Source organism: Protopterus annectens, chromosome 2.part2 (assembly GCF_019279795.1).
Source record: "Protopterus annectens isolate FY-2018-M chromosome 2.part2, PAN1.0, whole genome shotgun sequence".
NCBI lineage: Eukaryota > Metazoa > Chordata > Ceratodontiformes > Protopteridae > Protopterus > Protopterus annectens.
In genome coordinates this window covers 1,061,487,921-1,061,504,449 of record NC_056730.1, presented here as the reverse complement: position 1 = coordinate 1,061,504,449, position 16,529 = coordinate 1,061,487,921, and the positions used below count along the sequence as shown (strand labels likewise).

At 41.9% G+C, this 16,529-nt stretch overlaps 1 protein-coding gene across 1 annotated transcript in view; it reads right to left on the bottom strand.

Moving 5' to 3' along the window:
* The window catches only part of PCGF3 (polycomb group ring finger 3), a 664,227-nt gene that overhangs the window by 125,011 nt on the left and 522,687 nt on the right, over positions 1–16,529 (bottom strand). Inside the window, exon 6 of the mRNA XM_044064482.1 lies at positions 7,268–7,405. Coding sequence (XP_043920417.1) covers positions 7,268–7,405 — 138 coding nt within the window. The remainder of the gene's footprint in view (positions 1–7,267; positions 7,406–16,529) is intronic.

Sequence of the window (16,529 nt, the reverse complement as noted above, 5' to 3'; positions counted from 1 at the left end):
AAACTATCTGGCTTAGGCCATAAAGATTGTATAGTACAGTTCTCAATGCAGCCAGAGATAAAGTCTGTACCAGGAAGCTTTCTGTATTGTCTTTGGGTTGAGATAATTGTTACTCTGGAAGGGTGGAGGTTTGCAATTGTCTTATGACTTCCAGAAGAAGCAACAGATCTGTGTGTGTGTGTGTGTGTGTGTGTGTGTGTTATAGACGCACATGTGCTAAATCCTGGCAGTTTCTAGCACGGGAGGCAGCATGGGAACCAGATGTTGTTATTCTGTAATCTAGGACAACATGATGTTTAATACTAGATGAGACTGAAGTCTCATTGCAGTCTGTTTTTGGAACCTGACAGAGAAGGACTTCCCACCTACTTTATCTTGCCTTGCTCTAGTAAGTGAATCAGGGAATAGTAATTATTCAGATCAGTCAGGAATATATAGTGACATTAGTTAAGTACTGTTTTTCTGTATCTGTGGGAATCTGTTTGTGACATTTTAATATTTCCTGTGGCTGAAACTCTGGTGTTTACTATAAACAGATATTTCATATTTTCATGTTCCTTTCTTATTACTTATATTTAAACTTTTCATTGTGGCTGGTCTTTTAGAGAATATTTTAATCTCTGGCAGTACCTGTATATACTTGGTGACAGCGCTGGCCGCTCCTGAAAGCCATGATGTTGATCAAACTACCATCTGTATTAATATTAATTTCATTCTGTACAATTGGTTATCCTTGCAAGAGCCTTCGAGTAGCTGGCTTTGGAGTGTCTGGTGGCAGTGTAACTACATTACAGTCTGGGCAGAAAGCAGCATTGCTAGTAAATCTGTGTCAGTCTTTCCCAGATGTGTGCACGTGTGAAAATCAAATCTCAAAGAGTGTGTGTTAGCTGTTTGAAGCAGAGACATGAAGCACTGGTTTCACAGAGAGGGTGCTGGAGAACTTGGCCTGGACACTTGGGCTGAGGTCTCAACTCTATAGTGGTGCCAGTAGAGAGTTTACTGAGGATCTGGAGGGAGGCAAAGAAATCCAGATCCCCGAATGAGCATGTTCCCTGTGTGCTCTTCAGGGAAATTGTTCTCGATTCAGACAGCTACATCTGGAAATACTGGGGGCATCCATTTTTGTTCCAAGTGAACGTCCCTCTCCAGTGCTACTGGTGAGGATTCAAGCTCCAAGATTACTGGCCCAGAGTAGGGACATCACAACATGCACAACTTTATTTTCATGTAATGTACTTTATTTCATCCAGGTTTATGAGTGGCATCAAAATCCTAAAGCGATCCTGTGAACAGCCAAACAATTCACTAGGCAAGTATGGAATGGAAGCAGATTGCCAGGAGCTAGTCCTGTTTGCACAACACTAATGATCAACCCTCATCTGTGTAATCACTGATGTGCAAATCTGACTTTTCGCCAGAATGATGAACTGCCAAGTGTACAAATGGATTTCTCCTTTCTGTGTGAAATACAGCCTTGTAGTTGATATATATATATATATATATATATATATATATATATATATATATATATACATGTATATATCTATATATATATATCTATATATATATGTATGTATATATCTATATATATATGTATGTATATACACATACACATATATATATATATATATATATATATATATATATATATATATATATATATATAAACAGTAGGAGTATTGGTGATGCAGGCAGGTTTGTCCTCCTACAACCCCCCCCCTTTTTTGTTTTGTTTTTGACTTGTAAACGCTATTCACATTCAGGAGCTTTCACTCATTAGTGATCAAGACTGAGTGAAAACACACACACACACACACGGGACAATTTAAATTCCACCTCCACCTACCAGTTTTTGGGATGTGGGAGGAAGCCAAAATGCTGCACAAAAGAAAGAGCCACATATATGAATTTATTATAAAACAGTAAGTTTTGCTATTTTTATAATAAATTCATCTCTTTGGTTCTGAGCCATTTCTTTCTTTTGTACATTATTTTGTTTCATTTCTGGCTTGTTTTGCCTGCAGGAGCCACCACCGGTTGCATAAGAAACCAAAATACCCAGAAAAAAACTGTACAGACACAAGGAGAACATGGGCAATCCACACAGAAGGCACCTCAGCTGAAAAAAATGAACAATGTGGTTCCTTGTTGGGAGGTGAAAACGCTACTCACTGCATTACTGCTGCCTAGCATGTACTTTACTATGTGAGACTAAATGGGAGGAGGTCATAATTCCAGTGAGGAAAAAAAAACTTCCTTATTCAGGGAAAAAAAAGTATTTTTACTTTGATATGACAAGCTATTGTTATCTACATACTCAACAGCAGTTCAATACCAGCACCCCCACTGGAAACAGTATATGTAAAATGAAAGACTGTGGCAGATAACACATATGATCCAATGCATTTGACACCTATAAAAGGCCATCTTGCAACCCTTCATCCTTTTGAAATTTCATTCTGAAACTTGCAAGTATTATCAGAAATATGATCAGCTACAAAATGCGCCTAAGTTGCTACTCAGCCCTTAGGGATGTCAGCTCAGCATAACAATAAATTTGACCCCCTGCTTTATTTGCTTAAACTATGGTATATTTAAAATGAAAAAAAAAAATTCTGATGCAATGAAAAAACTTTACATTCTGGGTATTCATGTAGCCCAACCAGTCCATCACTGGAAATCAGAAAAAATGTGCCCAACTGGTGACAACAGTCGTCTGAAAGATTAGATTTGCTATCAGAATAAGACAAATTCCCCAGCAGTTAATAAAAAAATTCACAAATTCTACTAATTCTGGCATAAAACAAATTCAAAAATGCCAGTGCATCCCCAAGGATTTCTGTGTACCTCAAATTTGCCAGTATATGAAGTTTAGGGCTCACTACATGCAGTAACAGAACCACTGACTTGCCTAGTGAAACAATTTTTTATTTCTCATATGGCAATAGAATAAAGTCAAATCTCCCCCAATCACCACATCAAGACACACTTACTGAAAACGATTAATTTTTTCACAATCTCCAGTTTGTTTTCTGAAATCAGTAGTGTCGGCACAGAGCCAAAGCCAGTACTCAATGGATGCATAACAAAAACACTCCAAAACTGTACCAAATATTATAGGATCATAGGAGGTTACTAGGCTAATGTTCATTACAAGCCTTGCCAAGTTCAACCCATGTTCCCAATGGTGTCTGGTTCAAGCAAACCACTACAATCAGCTCCTACTGCCCCTGTCCAAGATGGACACAACTGGAATTGCCGGGTGAATTTCCAGTTACCTATCCAGTCATCCAAATTACGCTTAAATAAGGCCAACGAGGTGCTTTGTTTAACATGAATAGGAAGCTTGTTCCAAAGGTGGGGCAACCTCTGTGAGACAAATTTCTCTCTCCAGCAAGTTCTCTTGACGTCACATACCAGGTTAAGGTCTTTTGAGCGAGTGACCCATGTGTCATTTGTCTTGAGAATGTGCAGCATTTCCATTACAGCTGGGTCAGAGATTGCTCTATATGCAAGGCACAGTCTCCTCTGAGCAGTTTGTATGACAGAGTAAAGTGACAAGGATTTCAGTCTGTCCACATAAGACAGATCTTGAAGATATCAATTTTTTTTTGTAAGAAACCTTTGTGGTCTCTCCAATTGTTGCAGGTGTTTGGAAAGGAACACACCAAAGGGAGCATTGTACTCTATTACTGGCCTGATGAGGGAAAAGTACAGGGGTGGTTATAACCTCTTTCTTGAGGCAATGCCCTTACTTATGAAATGAGCAATATAAAATGCCCTTCTTACCACTGTGGAGACATGATCGATGTTAAGGTTGCTGTCGACATGTGTGCTTAGGGTATTGCAACTGATGTGGCAGTTAGCAGGAACATCACCCTTACCAAAGGGGATGATGATGCTTTTTTTTTGCATTAAGTTTAAGACCATGCCTTTGATATCAGTCATTAGTCTGCCTAAGACCTTCTTACAGGATGATGACATCATTAGGTGTTTCAATGACCTCTCCAAGTTTGCGGTCATCAGCAAACTTTGTCACCTACAGTCCTTTAGTTTTAGCCTGTACTTTGGAGAAGTAGATTCTGAACAGTAGGGGTCACAGAACCAATCCCTGTGGAGCAAAACTGGTTATGGTTCTGCTGGAAGAGGTTTACTCCCCTATTTAGAGTGTAAGAGTTCTATCAGTGAACCAGTTTGCAACCCACCTGACAATATATGGGTTGATACCCAGTTTGGTGAGTTTATCAATGATGCCTGAGTGGGGGATTGTGTCAAAGGCCTTGGTTAAGTCTAGGTAAGCCATATGCACAGATCTGCCCTTGTCTAGGCCTTTGGTGAATGTCTCGAAGAAGTCCACCAAGTTTAGCAGGCATGATTTCCCCTTTACAAAGACAAACTGGGTGGGGTCGAGCGTTTGGAGATTTACTATATCTTTGTTAAGGTCTATAATAATATGTTCCATGGCTTTGCAGATCAGGCTGGTCAGGCTAATGGGTCTATATTTCCCGGGGCCCATGGATGCACCGACTTTGTGCAAAGGGATGACGGTGGTAGTTTTTCATTCCACTGGGACAAAGTCAGTGCTTAGGCTGTGACTGAAAAGCATGCCCATTGGTGAAGATGATTCCTGTTTTAACCCATTAGAACACAGCTCAGAATGTTGTCTGGTCCCATAGAAGAGGCGTTTTTGGCATTGGAAAGGGCATTTAAGACCTGCTCCTTGGAGATACTTGACGGGGGACAGGTGTTAGGGATGCTTTGGGGGTATATGTGGCAGGGACAGGGGAGTGAAGTTTTCACTGAATCTGTTAGCCAGCAGATTTGCTATAGCCACAGGTTCTATATATGTAGCACCATTAACTACGAGTTCAGAGTCTGTGCCTTACTTTTGAGGGTACGAATGTAACTAAAGAATGCCCTATGGTTATCCTGAGTTAGGGAAGCTAATTTGGATTCATAGTTAGCTTTGGAGAACTTCACTAGGAGTCTTACTGGTTTATATTCATTTGATCGAGCGTACATTGCTCGATCGGGTATAACATCAACTGTTATGCGCGACTCTTGTAATGCCCAACAGCTGGAATGTTGTAAACACCGAATCTGACATTTCCGACTGCTCTACCACCTAAATGAGTGCTACCATGTTTCAAAAAGGGGGCGATATTTTGCGATTCGCAACTCTTCCAATCGCTTTTTTGGTGCACTGCTTTCGACAATACCCAATCGACCATCCACCAGCCAATCAAATGCATGCATACCATCTTATTTGCTTGTTTAAGTCAAGGAGGTAATGTTCCCAGTTTTAAGACCATTCCTTTCTACTCAAGACAGCAATTTCTTTTTCCTACTGTATAGCCTATTAATGGCAGTTGCCACCAGGCAGGTTTGTTTTTCCTTGAAGATTGTGCTTTGATTCTATCAGGCATGGCAGAGTCAATACAACTGTACAAGTGCTCATATAAAGCACTGATGTATAATACACTCAGCATAGGTGTCTGTTCCAACAGTGTGGGGAGTGGCTATGAAGCTATTTATGCTATCATGTAAGAGGTTGTAATTGGCCTTGGAGAAGTTTTTTAGTCTAGTCGTTGCTATTGGGGGGGTGCTATAGTTACTTCTAGCAAGACTGATTTCTGGTCAGATCTCACCAGAGATGGCCACACACTGGGAGTGGTACAGCAGTCCCCCATGTTGGTAAGCACCAGATTCAGGATGTTTAAGCCCCTTGTGGGTGTGTCAGCCAGCTGGTTCAGGGCATTGGAGTTAACGAGGACCAGGACCTTTGGATGAGTGAGTTAGAACACACATAATTTACCCAGTCAATGGATGGGTAATTAAAGTCACCCAAAACCAGGGTGTTTGGTTGCATCCTGATTGACTCAAGTAGATCCAAGTAAGCTGAGTGGATGTCCTGATTCATGGAGTGGGTCCTATAGCTGGCAATGACCTGATGATGGGTCTTGCCTACTGCCAACTGCACCTGGAGTAATTCAAGGAAACTGTGCTGTTTAACCAATCTAGAGGTGTATTTATCTTTAATGAATATTGATACACCAGGGGTAACAGCAAGCTTACGCAGCCAAAAACGACAATTTATTACTACAAAGTGATGATTTCTGGCTATCAAAAGTTTGCAGTTGCCTCAGAAATACTAACATGAATGTTTCTGAGCATCTGTCATTCCAGCAGCAGCAGCTGCTGGGGAATCGTCAGGCAGCTGAACAAAGTGGAGGACTGTACAACCTCCCTCACCCTATGGTCCTGGCAGTTCTACATAGTCAATTATAATACACAAAGATACATATGGACCAAGAAGGCAAAATTTTGGAATCATGAATTTACAAAAAATGTAGTATCAATTAGGGAATGAAGCAGTATTATTTATGTGCATTACAGATTTTTTTCTATTCAAGTTTAAACTTAATACTATTTGTAATTCAAGTGCAATGCAGTCCTTATAGTCCAGCTCACTTACATGTCAAATTTATAAATAACTTTAAATTAAATACATCATGACAATGGAGTAGCTCAGCAGTTGATGTTTCTGACTTCACAGAGCTTGGCTTTCCAGTCCTGTTCTCAGCTGGAGTGTTTTCACAGCAAAGTATGAATGTCATTCCCTGTGTCCATGTGAGTTTTCTATAGGTGTGCTGCTTTCCTCCAACATCCCAAAGACGTGCTATAAGCACCCTAAAAATTCTCTTCTTAGAGGTGTGGAGGGCTGCCCCCCCCACCCTGAAAAAATAGGTTTAAAGGAAAATGTTTGACATTTGCTGTTCTGCAATTTCATGGTCATTTTTTGTAATCCCTGGGCTAGCATTTATGAGTCTCGGAACTACAATAGGAAGGTGTGTGTGTGTGTGTGTGTGTGTGTGTGTGTGTGTGTGTGTGTGTGTCCCTTCAATGGGATGGGCACCCCATTCATGATTCATTTTAAGCACTGACTGTTAATAAAATAAAATTCTGCAAGTAGTCCATTTAGAATGACCATTCTAGTAATACTACCTTACTAGAAACATCATCGTACCAGTATCTGGCTAAATTTGTTTCACTTAGCTCCATCTATAAATCAGAAAACAATGGCAAAAGTTTTTACAACAAATAGTAATAAGCAATATAATGTTTCTGCATATTCCTAAGTACCTGCATAGAGAATGTTAAGATCATAAATCAACCTTGCTTAGCTTACAGCTGGAAACGCAACAATGTGAAAACCTACCCTATAATATTTAATGAGCAGTAAATTATACTTTTGATCTTAAATTACCTCATTAAAAGATGTGAGGTTGAGTTTTTTGGCAATGAACTTCTTTAAGTGTAAGACTGTTGCCTGAGCTGAGCAGCGGATCCACTTTCGTTTCAAGCCCCGTAACTTACTGCTGTTGCATTCTAAGCAGATGCTCACCTTTCAAGGAAAATAAAGCAGTGGTTAACAGCCATTTCTATAATCTTCATTATGCATGCCACACAGGCAGTCTTTCTTTCAGCTAGGCTATAAAGGAACTCAAACAAAATACATCTTCACTCTCTTTGTGTAAGTCATGCAAGTCAAACAAAATGAAAAACAGTACAGTTCTTTGCAGACCATAAATAAGAATTACATAGCCCTTGTATTCTGCACAAAAATGTGCAAAAACAATAAAGCCGATGAAGACAGCATTATACCATAAAATAAAAAAAAAACAATGAATACATTTATAAACATTTTATGAAACTCTGACATATTTAGTATCCACTCACTAGCAGGCAAAATAAAGCAAAGGAGTCACAGTAATGTAACAATTGTTTATCTCACTCCCATTTTACTTATTTGTTAGAACCAAACATCCTAGTCTAAAAACACAGATGATAGCATACACACTTCTGTGTAAGTGCTCAGAATTGAACAAAATGAATCAAGTAACGCTACATTTAAAGTTTTTATGAATAACGTTATGATTTTTTTTTGGGGGGGTGCAGATAAAAACCCTACAAGTGCTCTTAGGGACCAGAAAAGTACAGTTTTGTACCTACCATAAATGTAGATGTTCGAGTGCTAATACAGCTGCAGTCATAACAGATGGGTTATCCTGCCGTCAGGCGGGTCCTCGGTTGGCCGAATTCCAAAGTGTAGGTCCGGCGTCGGTTGTCGTCGCTTCTTCCCTGACGTCAGTGCGGCAGGGGTATAAAAGAACCAGCCAACGCCATTTTCTTCAGTTTTTCTTGCCCCAGATGTCAGGTGCCCCCAGAAGGAAGGCAAAACATAAACTTATGTAATAATGCAATGTAATATAATCAAAAAACAGTAGTTGGCAAGCAAATACACCATAAAAGAATACCCCAATCAGGTTGTATGAGGAGGTGTTTGTCATAAGGCCTGTCCCAAGAGGAGATGGAGGGAGGGAAACCTGGACTGCAGCTGTATTAGCACTCTAACATCTACATTTATGGTAGGTACAAAACTGTACTATGTTCATCGTGCATACAGCTGCAGTCATAACAGATGGGTAGAATCCCACAGCTAAAAAGGGGTGGCAGGCACTAAGTGGAACTAGGAGGAGCAAGGATGCTCTGCAAGACTGCTGTGGTAAAGCCCGCTCTAGATTTAGAGTATAGTGGAAGGTGATAGTGCTTGGAGAAAGTGTGCACAGAACTCCAAGTGGCTGCTTCCAAAATATCATTGGTAGGAACCCCCCTGAGGAAAGCTGCAGAGGTAGCTGTGGCCCTTCTGGAGTGAGATCTGATGCTTGTAGGTACAGTTTTCCCATGAAATGAGTAACAAAAGCGTATGCAGTGGGCTATCCATTTTGAGATTGTCTGTTTGGAAATAGCCTTTCCTTGAGCACCTGTAGCATAGGACACAAAGAGTTGCTCTGATTTTCTGAATGGCTTTGTCCTGTCCAAATAATAACGAAGTTGTCTGTGAATGTCCAAGGAATGTAGTAGTCTTTCCCCTTTGTTTTGTGGGTTAGGATAAAAGGTAGGTAAGTGGATAGTCTGATTCAAGGCTACACTGGATACTACCTTTGGCATAAAGGAAGGGTTAGTTCGCAAGGAAACTCTGTCCTGATGGAAAATGATGAAAGGTTGCACAGCCATGAGGGCTTGTAGTTCCGAAACCCTGCGTGCTGAGGTGATAACCAGAAGGAAGGCTGTTTTCCATGACAAATATTGTAGTTCTGTTGAAGCAGCTGGCTCAAATGGAGGCAGGGTCAGTTTTTCTAAAATGAAGTTGAGGTCCCAAGCAGGTACTGGTGGTTTCCTTGGGGGGTTTATATTCTTAGCCCCTCTGAGGAACTGTCTTAAGAGAGGATGAGAGAATAAAGGAGGATCAGTGTTGTATTGTGCAGAAATGGCTGAAGCATGGATCTTGATGGAGAAGGAAAGTCCACTGTTTAACATCTCAGCTAGGTACTGTAATATTTGAGGTAAATTTAGTACCCAAGGATTCTGGCCCTTTTTCTGATTCCAGGCACAAAACCGTTTCCATTTGGCGGAGTAGGCTTTTCTAGTAGAAGGTCTTCTGGCCTCCAAGATAACATCCTGCACCTCCTTGGAGAGGAGGGTCTGTTGGGAAATCAAGGAATCCTCCATGCGGCTAGATTGAGGGTTTTCAGCTGACTGTGAAGAGTTTTGAAGTTGTGCTGGGTCAACAGAAGAGGCACTAAAGGCAGGGTCCATGGTGGGGAATACGTCAGGCTCTTCAGGAGTGGATACCAGTGTTTTCTTGGCCAGTCTGGGGCAATGAGAATCATCTTTGGCCTCTCTGCTCTGGCTTTTAATAGAACTTTGGGCAGCAGAGGAAGAGGTGGAAAGGCATAGACTGTCAATGTTGTCCAATTGAAAGTGCGTCCACTTTCCAGGCCTGTGGATGATAGGTCCTTGAGCAAAATTTTTTCAGTTGGTAATTTCTGTGGGTAGCAAAAAGATCTATGTCTGGCCGACCCCATGCCTGAACTATCTTTGCGAAAACTTGAGGATGCAACTTCCATTCGTGCGGATCGGTCATATTTCTGCTTAAGCTGTCTGCCAGCGTGTTTTCCTTCCCTGGCAGGAATTGTGCTTGAAGTTGGATTTGCAATTCCAGAGCTGTGTTCCAAAGGGACATGGCTAGTCTGCATAGGGGGTATGAATGAGTTCCTCCCTGTTTATGTACCACATTACTGTGGTGTTGTCTGTCCTTATCAATAGCTGGTCTGGATGCAGTAGGTCTTTGAAGGCCATAACAGCATTTTGTACTGCTAACATTTCCTTTTGATTGATGTGTAGGTGCTTCTCCTTTTGGGACCATTTGCCCTGAATGCACTGATCTGTCATGTGCGCCCCCGCCCCCCCCCCCCCCCAGGCGTAGTCCGAGGCGTCTGTTGTGATGATTTGATTTGCTTGAGGCATGCAGAAAGGGAGACCTATGTTTCTTTGGCATGCTTGAGCCCACCACAGAAATTCCTTTTGAAGACATGGAATGAGTGGTATAATTGTTTCCAAACTGTGGCTGTGTTGAGACCATAAGTTTTTTTAGGTACCATTGAAGTTTCCTCATATGCAGCTTTGCACATGGGATCAGCAGGATGCAAGATGCCATGAATCCCAGAGCCTGCAGGACTTTCCTTGCAGTCAGCCTGGTGAAGGTTGCCATTTTTCTGAAGTATTGAGATAGTTGCCCTTGCTTCTCTGGCACGAGGTAGGCCATCTGGGTGTTTGTATTCAAGGTGGCACCCAGGAAAATTATTGCTTGAGAGGGTATTAGTTTTGATTTCTTTTTGTTGACTGTGTATCCCAGAAAGTTCAACAATTTTATTACAAACGCCAGGTGTTTCAGAAGTATGTGCTTGCTGTCCGCTTGGATCAGGCAGTCGTCCAGATATGGGTATATTTGTATCCCTTCAAGTCTGCAGAAGGCAATTACTGATGCCAGGCATTTCGTGAACACTCTGGGCGCAGTAGATAAGCCAAAGGGCAATGCAGAGAATTGATAATGGGTTGAACCTGCAAGAAATCTGAGGTATCTTCTGCAATCTTGTCTGATAGGGACATGCAGGTATGCCTCCTTGAGGTCCAACGTTACCAGCCAAGACTCCTTGCCCAGCATGGGAAGAAGCTGCTGTAATGTGAGCATCTTGAATTTTGGTGCGAGTAAATATGTGTTTAGGATGGATAGGTCCAAAATAGGTCTCCAATCTTTGTCCTTCCTTGGTACCAGGAATAGTCTGGAATAAAAACCTTGACCCTGTTCTTTTGCAGGTACCTCTTGAATAGCTTTCATGTCCATGAGAGCTGAAATTTGTTTTTGTGCCTCTGCCCTTTCATTTTGTGGCAGGTTTGGCATGCCTCTCATTTTTGGAAGGGTGTGAAAGTGGAATCTGTAGCCTCTGTCTATAATGTCCAGGATCCATTTGTCTTTTGTGACAATATGCCAATTTTTTGAAAATAATGCCAGTTTTCCGCCTAAAGGTGCTGCCATTAAAGCTTTGCTTGGCATGCAAAGGAGAAAGTCATTGTGTCTGCTTTCTGAATGACTGTGATCTATCTTCTCCACCTCTTGGTGTAGGTGCTTGCCATTGTCTGGCTCTAAAGGATCCTTGAGATTGCCCTCTACCCCTCGGGCGCCTGTATCTACCTCTTTGAGGTCTGTCCGTGGCTGGAAAGGACCAATTTTTTGAAGGCCAGTTTCTGCTGAAACGTGGAGGTTGTTCCTGTAGGAAATCTTTCACTGTTTGCATTGCTCTTGCCTTTTCCTCCATTTTCTTTAGTACCTCCTCAGCTTTAACACCAAACAATACATCTTTTTGAAGAGGTGCATCTAGTAATTTAGCTTTGACATGATCTGGTAAGGTTTGCTCTTTGAGCCAAGCATGTCTACGTATGACAGACCCTGTAACAGCAGCTCTACATGCGGCCTCTAAAGCATCAAAACCACATTGCAAGGTATGTTTACCCACCTGCTCTGTACTATGCAACAAATCCTGCAACTCCTTTAAATCTGGTTGTTCAGGTTGTGTCATTTTGCTTTTCAACTGAGATAACAAAAACTGTTGATACTTTAACATATGGAACGGACAGTTTAATGCCCTCATGGTTAAAGTGGCCGAGGTGTATACCTTTTTCCCCCCACCTTTCTAAAGCTCTGGAATCTCTCTCTGAAGGTAATGGGTTTTTGGCAGTAGAGGCCTTAATTCCCTTGGGACCCTGTGAAATAGTTTCTGGGTCAGCAGCATGGCTTTTGTATAGGAATTGGTGTGAATCAGGAACCCGGTAATACCTGTCAGGTTTAACAGGAGATGGAGGTAAAGAATCTGGGTTGAGGCTGGCTTCTGTGTACACATCATCTAATATATCCAAGACAGGAGGGATAGCCAGAGGCCTGTACTGAGGAAGCAAGAGAAAATCCCTGAGCCTTTTTTTGGAATCTGAGTAATCTTGGCCTTCCCAGTGAAAGTGTTCCCTCAAGGTATGTAAGGTTTCCCCAAAAGAATAGTCCTCAGGGGGGGGGAGACCGAGGGAATGGACTCCTCAGCATCAGAATCTTCAAAGGGGGAATATGAATATTCCTGGTCCTCAGAATGTTCTGAGGTAATAGAGGCTTGGTCTGAGGAAGGGTAGTCTTCCTCCAATCTGGGCCTTTTGTCCGAGGGGGGTTGAGAACCCCTGATAAGAGTAATCAAATCCTCAGCCATTTTGAGCATCTGTTTTTTAGGCATGGGGCCTTGAGAGGGGCTCTGTGGAGCTTGTCTTTTAGTTTTCATGGCTGCTTTAGATTTTGTGAAAGCCTTAATGGAAAAAGAGGAAGGCCTGAAGACACGTTGAGAGGTGGCAGGCCTATCTAAACTCTGAGTTTCCCCGCCAAGAGTGGTGTCGGTATCTGTAGTCGGAGTGGGGGCAGAGGAGCCTGCGACCTCGGGCACAGAAAACACCACTAAAGAAGAGTCATCGGTACTCAGGGGCTGCGTAGGTGCCTCGCTGAGAACCGGAGCACCTGTAGCCAGCTTTAGCGTGGTGTCATTAGAAGTCGCGGACCTCATATATCGGTCCTTATCTTTGCGTTTTTTACTCAAAACTGGAGTCGGAGTATCCAACGACATAATGTAATTAAATTTTTTACCAAAATAGTGTTGGGCGAACTCCGCCCGACACTTAATAGTGCGTTTGTTGAATCTAGCACAGAAACAACAGGCAGAGACGTCGTGGTCTGGGCCTAAGGAAGGAATGCAGAAGGAATGGAAATCCTTATGCGGTATTTGCTTCCCACAAGAAATGCGATTATTAACTTTGTCTGACATCGGTCTGAGGCAAGAAAAGTTTCCCCAATGGGGTACTTAACTTTCAAGAAGACTTCGGTTGAAATATTTTCGTAAATCTCAGGAGCTGGCCGACCGGCACTTGCGAACTGCTTCGGGCACCGCGCGGCAAGAAAGACTGAAGAAAATGGTGTTGGCTGGTTCTTTTATACCCCTGCCGCACTGACGTCAGGGAAGAAGCAACGACAACCGACGCCGGACCTAGACTTTGGAATTCGGCCGACCGAGGACCCGCCTGACGGCAGGATAACCCATCTGTTATGACTGCAGCTGTATGCATGATGAACATCTGCATGCTGAATTAATATCATAGTGCTCTTCAATGACAATTACTTCTATGTCAAAATGTAATAAAGATAACTTTGTCATTCTGACGGTTGCAGTTAAACAGATATCGCATACACTGCCACATAGCTCCTCTGCTATACTTTACAGGTTTATTCAGGACTGATGCAAAAATGTATGCTCAGAAAGTACTGTAACCCACTTCAAGTTACAAGACTAAGCTTCAGCTGCCTGTACTGACTTCAAATAAATCTTGTATGCACTTGTCTTGAAACGACTGGGTCTGGCTGCCACTCTCACGTCACCAAATTACATCATCTGTATGTAGATGCATTTCAAATACCTACTAAAACATGCAACACTGCTGTATGTTTATAAAGGTATAACTATTAAAGCGTGCAATACAGCTGTATGTTTACAAAAGGCATAGGATCATAGGAGGTTACTAGGCTAATGACCCTGGGGCCCTTACAAGCCTAGCCAAGAGTTTACCCCCCAAAAAGAAGCTTTAGTCAGCACCTGTCGCCCTTGTCAATGAGGGACACAGTTGGAAACCCTGGGGCAAATTTGTGTTTTCCATCCACTCATCAAGGTTGTGCTTGAAGACCGTCAGAGAGGTACTCTAGTTCAACTTGTATGGGATGTCTATTCCAGATTCGGGGCAGCCTCTGGGAGACAAACTTGTCTCTCCAGCAGGTTTTGTTGATGTTGCACATTAGATTCAGGTCTTTCGAGTGAGTAATAAGCAAAGAGTTAGGACTTCCCGATATGGAGCATCTCTACTAGGGCAGGGTCCGAGATTGCCTTGGAGGTGAGAGACAGATCACCTCTAAGCAATCTGTACGATACCAGGCAGAGTGACAGTGATTTGAGCCTGTCCGCATAGGACAGGTTTTGGAGGTCATGGATTCTCTTTGTGAGATACTTCTGTGGCCTTTCCAGTTAAGGCAGATGTTTGGAGAGGCACATATCAAACGGGGGGAGGAGGTTATACTCAATTATTGGTCCAATGAGGGAGCAGTACAGAGAGGTAACAACCTCCTTTTTTTCTGGATGCAATCCCTTTACTTATGAGATGAACCAAGTAAAAGGCTTTTTTGACCACTGCTGCTATATTATGGTCGAATGTGTGACTGTTATCAACCGGAGTACCCAGGTCTCTCACCACAGGTTGTGTGCTTAGGGGGTTGCCTTAGATGTGGTAATCAGTAAGAGCCATGCTTTTGTCGAATGGTATGATTATATATTTTTTTGGGTTTAGCTTGAGGCCATGACTTTGGCACCAGTCATTAGTTGCCAAGACCCTCATGGAGTATGTTATCATCATTTGGGGGAGTCAATGACAGCACCCAACGTACAGACATCTACAAACTTGGTCAGCCACAGGCATTTTCTCTTTGCCTGGACCTCTGAGAAGTAGATGCCAAACAGTAGGGGTCCCCCAGGACAGATCCCTGGGGAACTCCACTAGTGACAGGTCTGCTATCGGAGGTGTAGGTGCCTATTTTGACCTTGAGGGTCTTTGTCAGTGAGCCAGTTATTTATTTTATTTATTTAACATTTGTTTGCCAGGATAATCCAACTGGACAACAAGTGTCAGTTTTCAGCGGAGTCCTTGGGAGAAAAACACCATAAGTTTACAGACAGAAGAAAAATTTACAAAAGAGACATTACAAAGTAGTAGCATGCAGATTGTACACTTTACAGCCGTTAGTATACAATAAGAGGATATTTCCCATTTTGGTTGAAAATACAAGTGTACAAAATATACCATGAGAGTAGATAAGAACCTGGTAAAGCATTGCAAGATATTTCACAACTGAATAAGAGTATATAATTGTTTATGTTTTCCATATATACATTCAAGCAAATGTACAAGTAAGAGTATACATACATATATATGCATACACATACACACACATATATACATGCACACACACACACATATATATATATATATATATATATATATATATATATATATATATATATACACATACACATGCATACATACATACACACACACACACACATATATATGTTACTGCTCACACATGGACAGGTATAGTTAGATGTTGTTTGTGTTGTCCAGGACATATGGGGTGTAGAAATAGTAAGTGGACGAGGCTTCAGGGGGTCAATTACAGTTGCATAGATGGTTGATGAAGAGGTATGTTTTAAAGTAGGCTTTTGAAGGAGAGTGTGAAGTTTTGTAGTCTGAGGTCAGGTGGAAGGCTGTTCCAACTTTTTTTCTATTTCATGGGCAAATAGTGATTCCCCAGAGTTGTTTTTGCATGTGATGGTTTCAATTAAGGTTTTGATGGAGGACTGAAGTTGTCTATTTGAATTGTAGACGTTCAGCATGCCATTCAGGTCGGGGGTTTTCTCGGGATAGTACAGAATTAGATGAGCTAGGCTGAGTTGATGGTACCTTAACAGGTTCGGAAATTCAAGCCATTGCAAGGCTTGTAGGGAAAGGCAGTGGTGGGATCGTGACTTGGCACTGGTAGCGAATCTAGTAATTTTGTTTAACAGATGAAAAGTTTATTAAGGTCAGTTTTGTAAAGATTAGTTAGAATTGGGGATGTATAAAGTACAGTAGAAAGGAGGTGGGTCCTGGCTATTGCAATTCGAGATTCAGTGGTTATATAAATTTTACAGAGATGCAGGGAACCTAGCTTTTTGTGGACTTTCATGATGACTGTTGATATGTGCTTTGTGAATTTGAGTTGCTTGTCAATGGTAAGTCCTAGGAGTTTAGCCTGAGTGACAGGGGTGATTTGGGTTTTGCTGGTGGAGAGTATATAGAAGGTAAGGTTGCTCGTTTTAGTAGAGTGGAATAGCATTAGTTACATTTTCTTGGGATTTAGTATGAGATGTTAAGCCAGTTCTGTATTTTAGAGAAGACTTCTTGGGCTTTTGGTTGGAGAAGTTGGATGTTAGGTGCAGAGCATATGAGAGTTGTGTCAT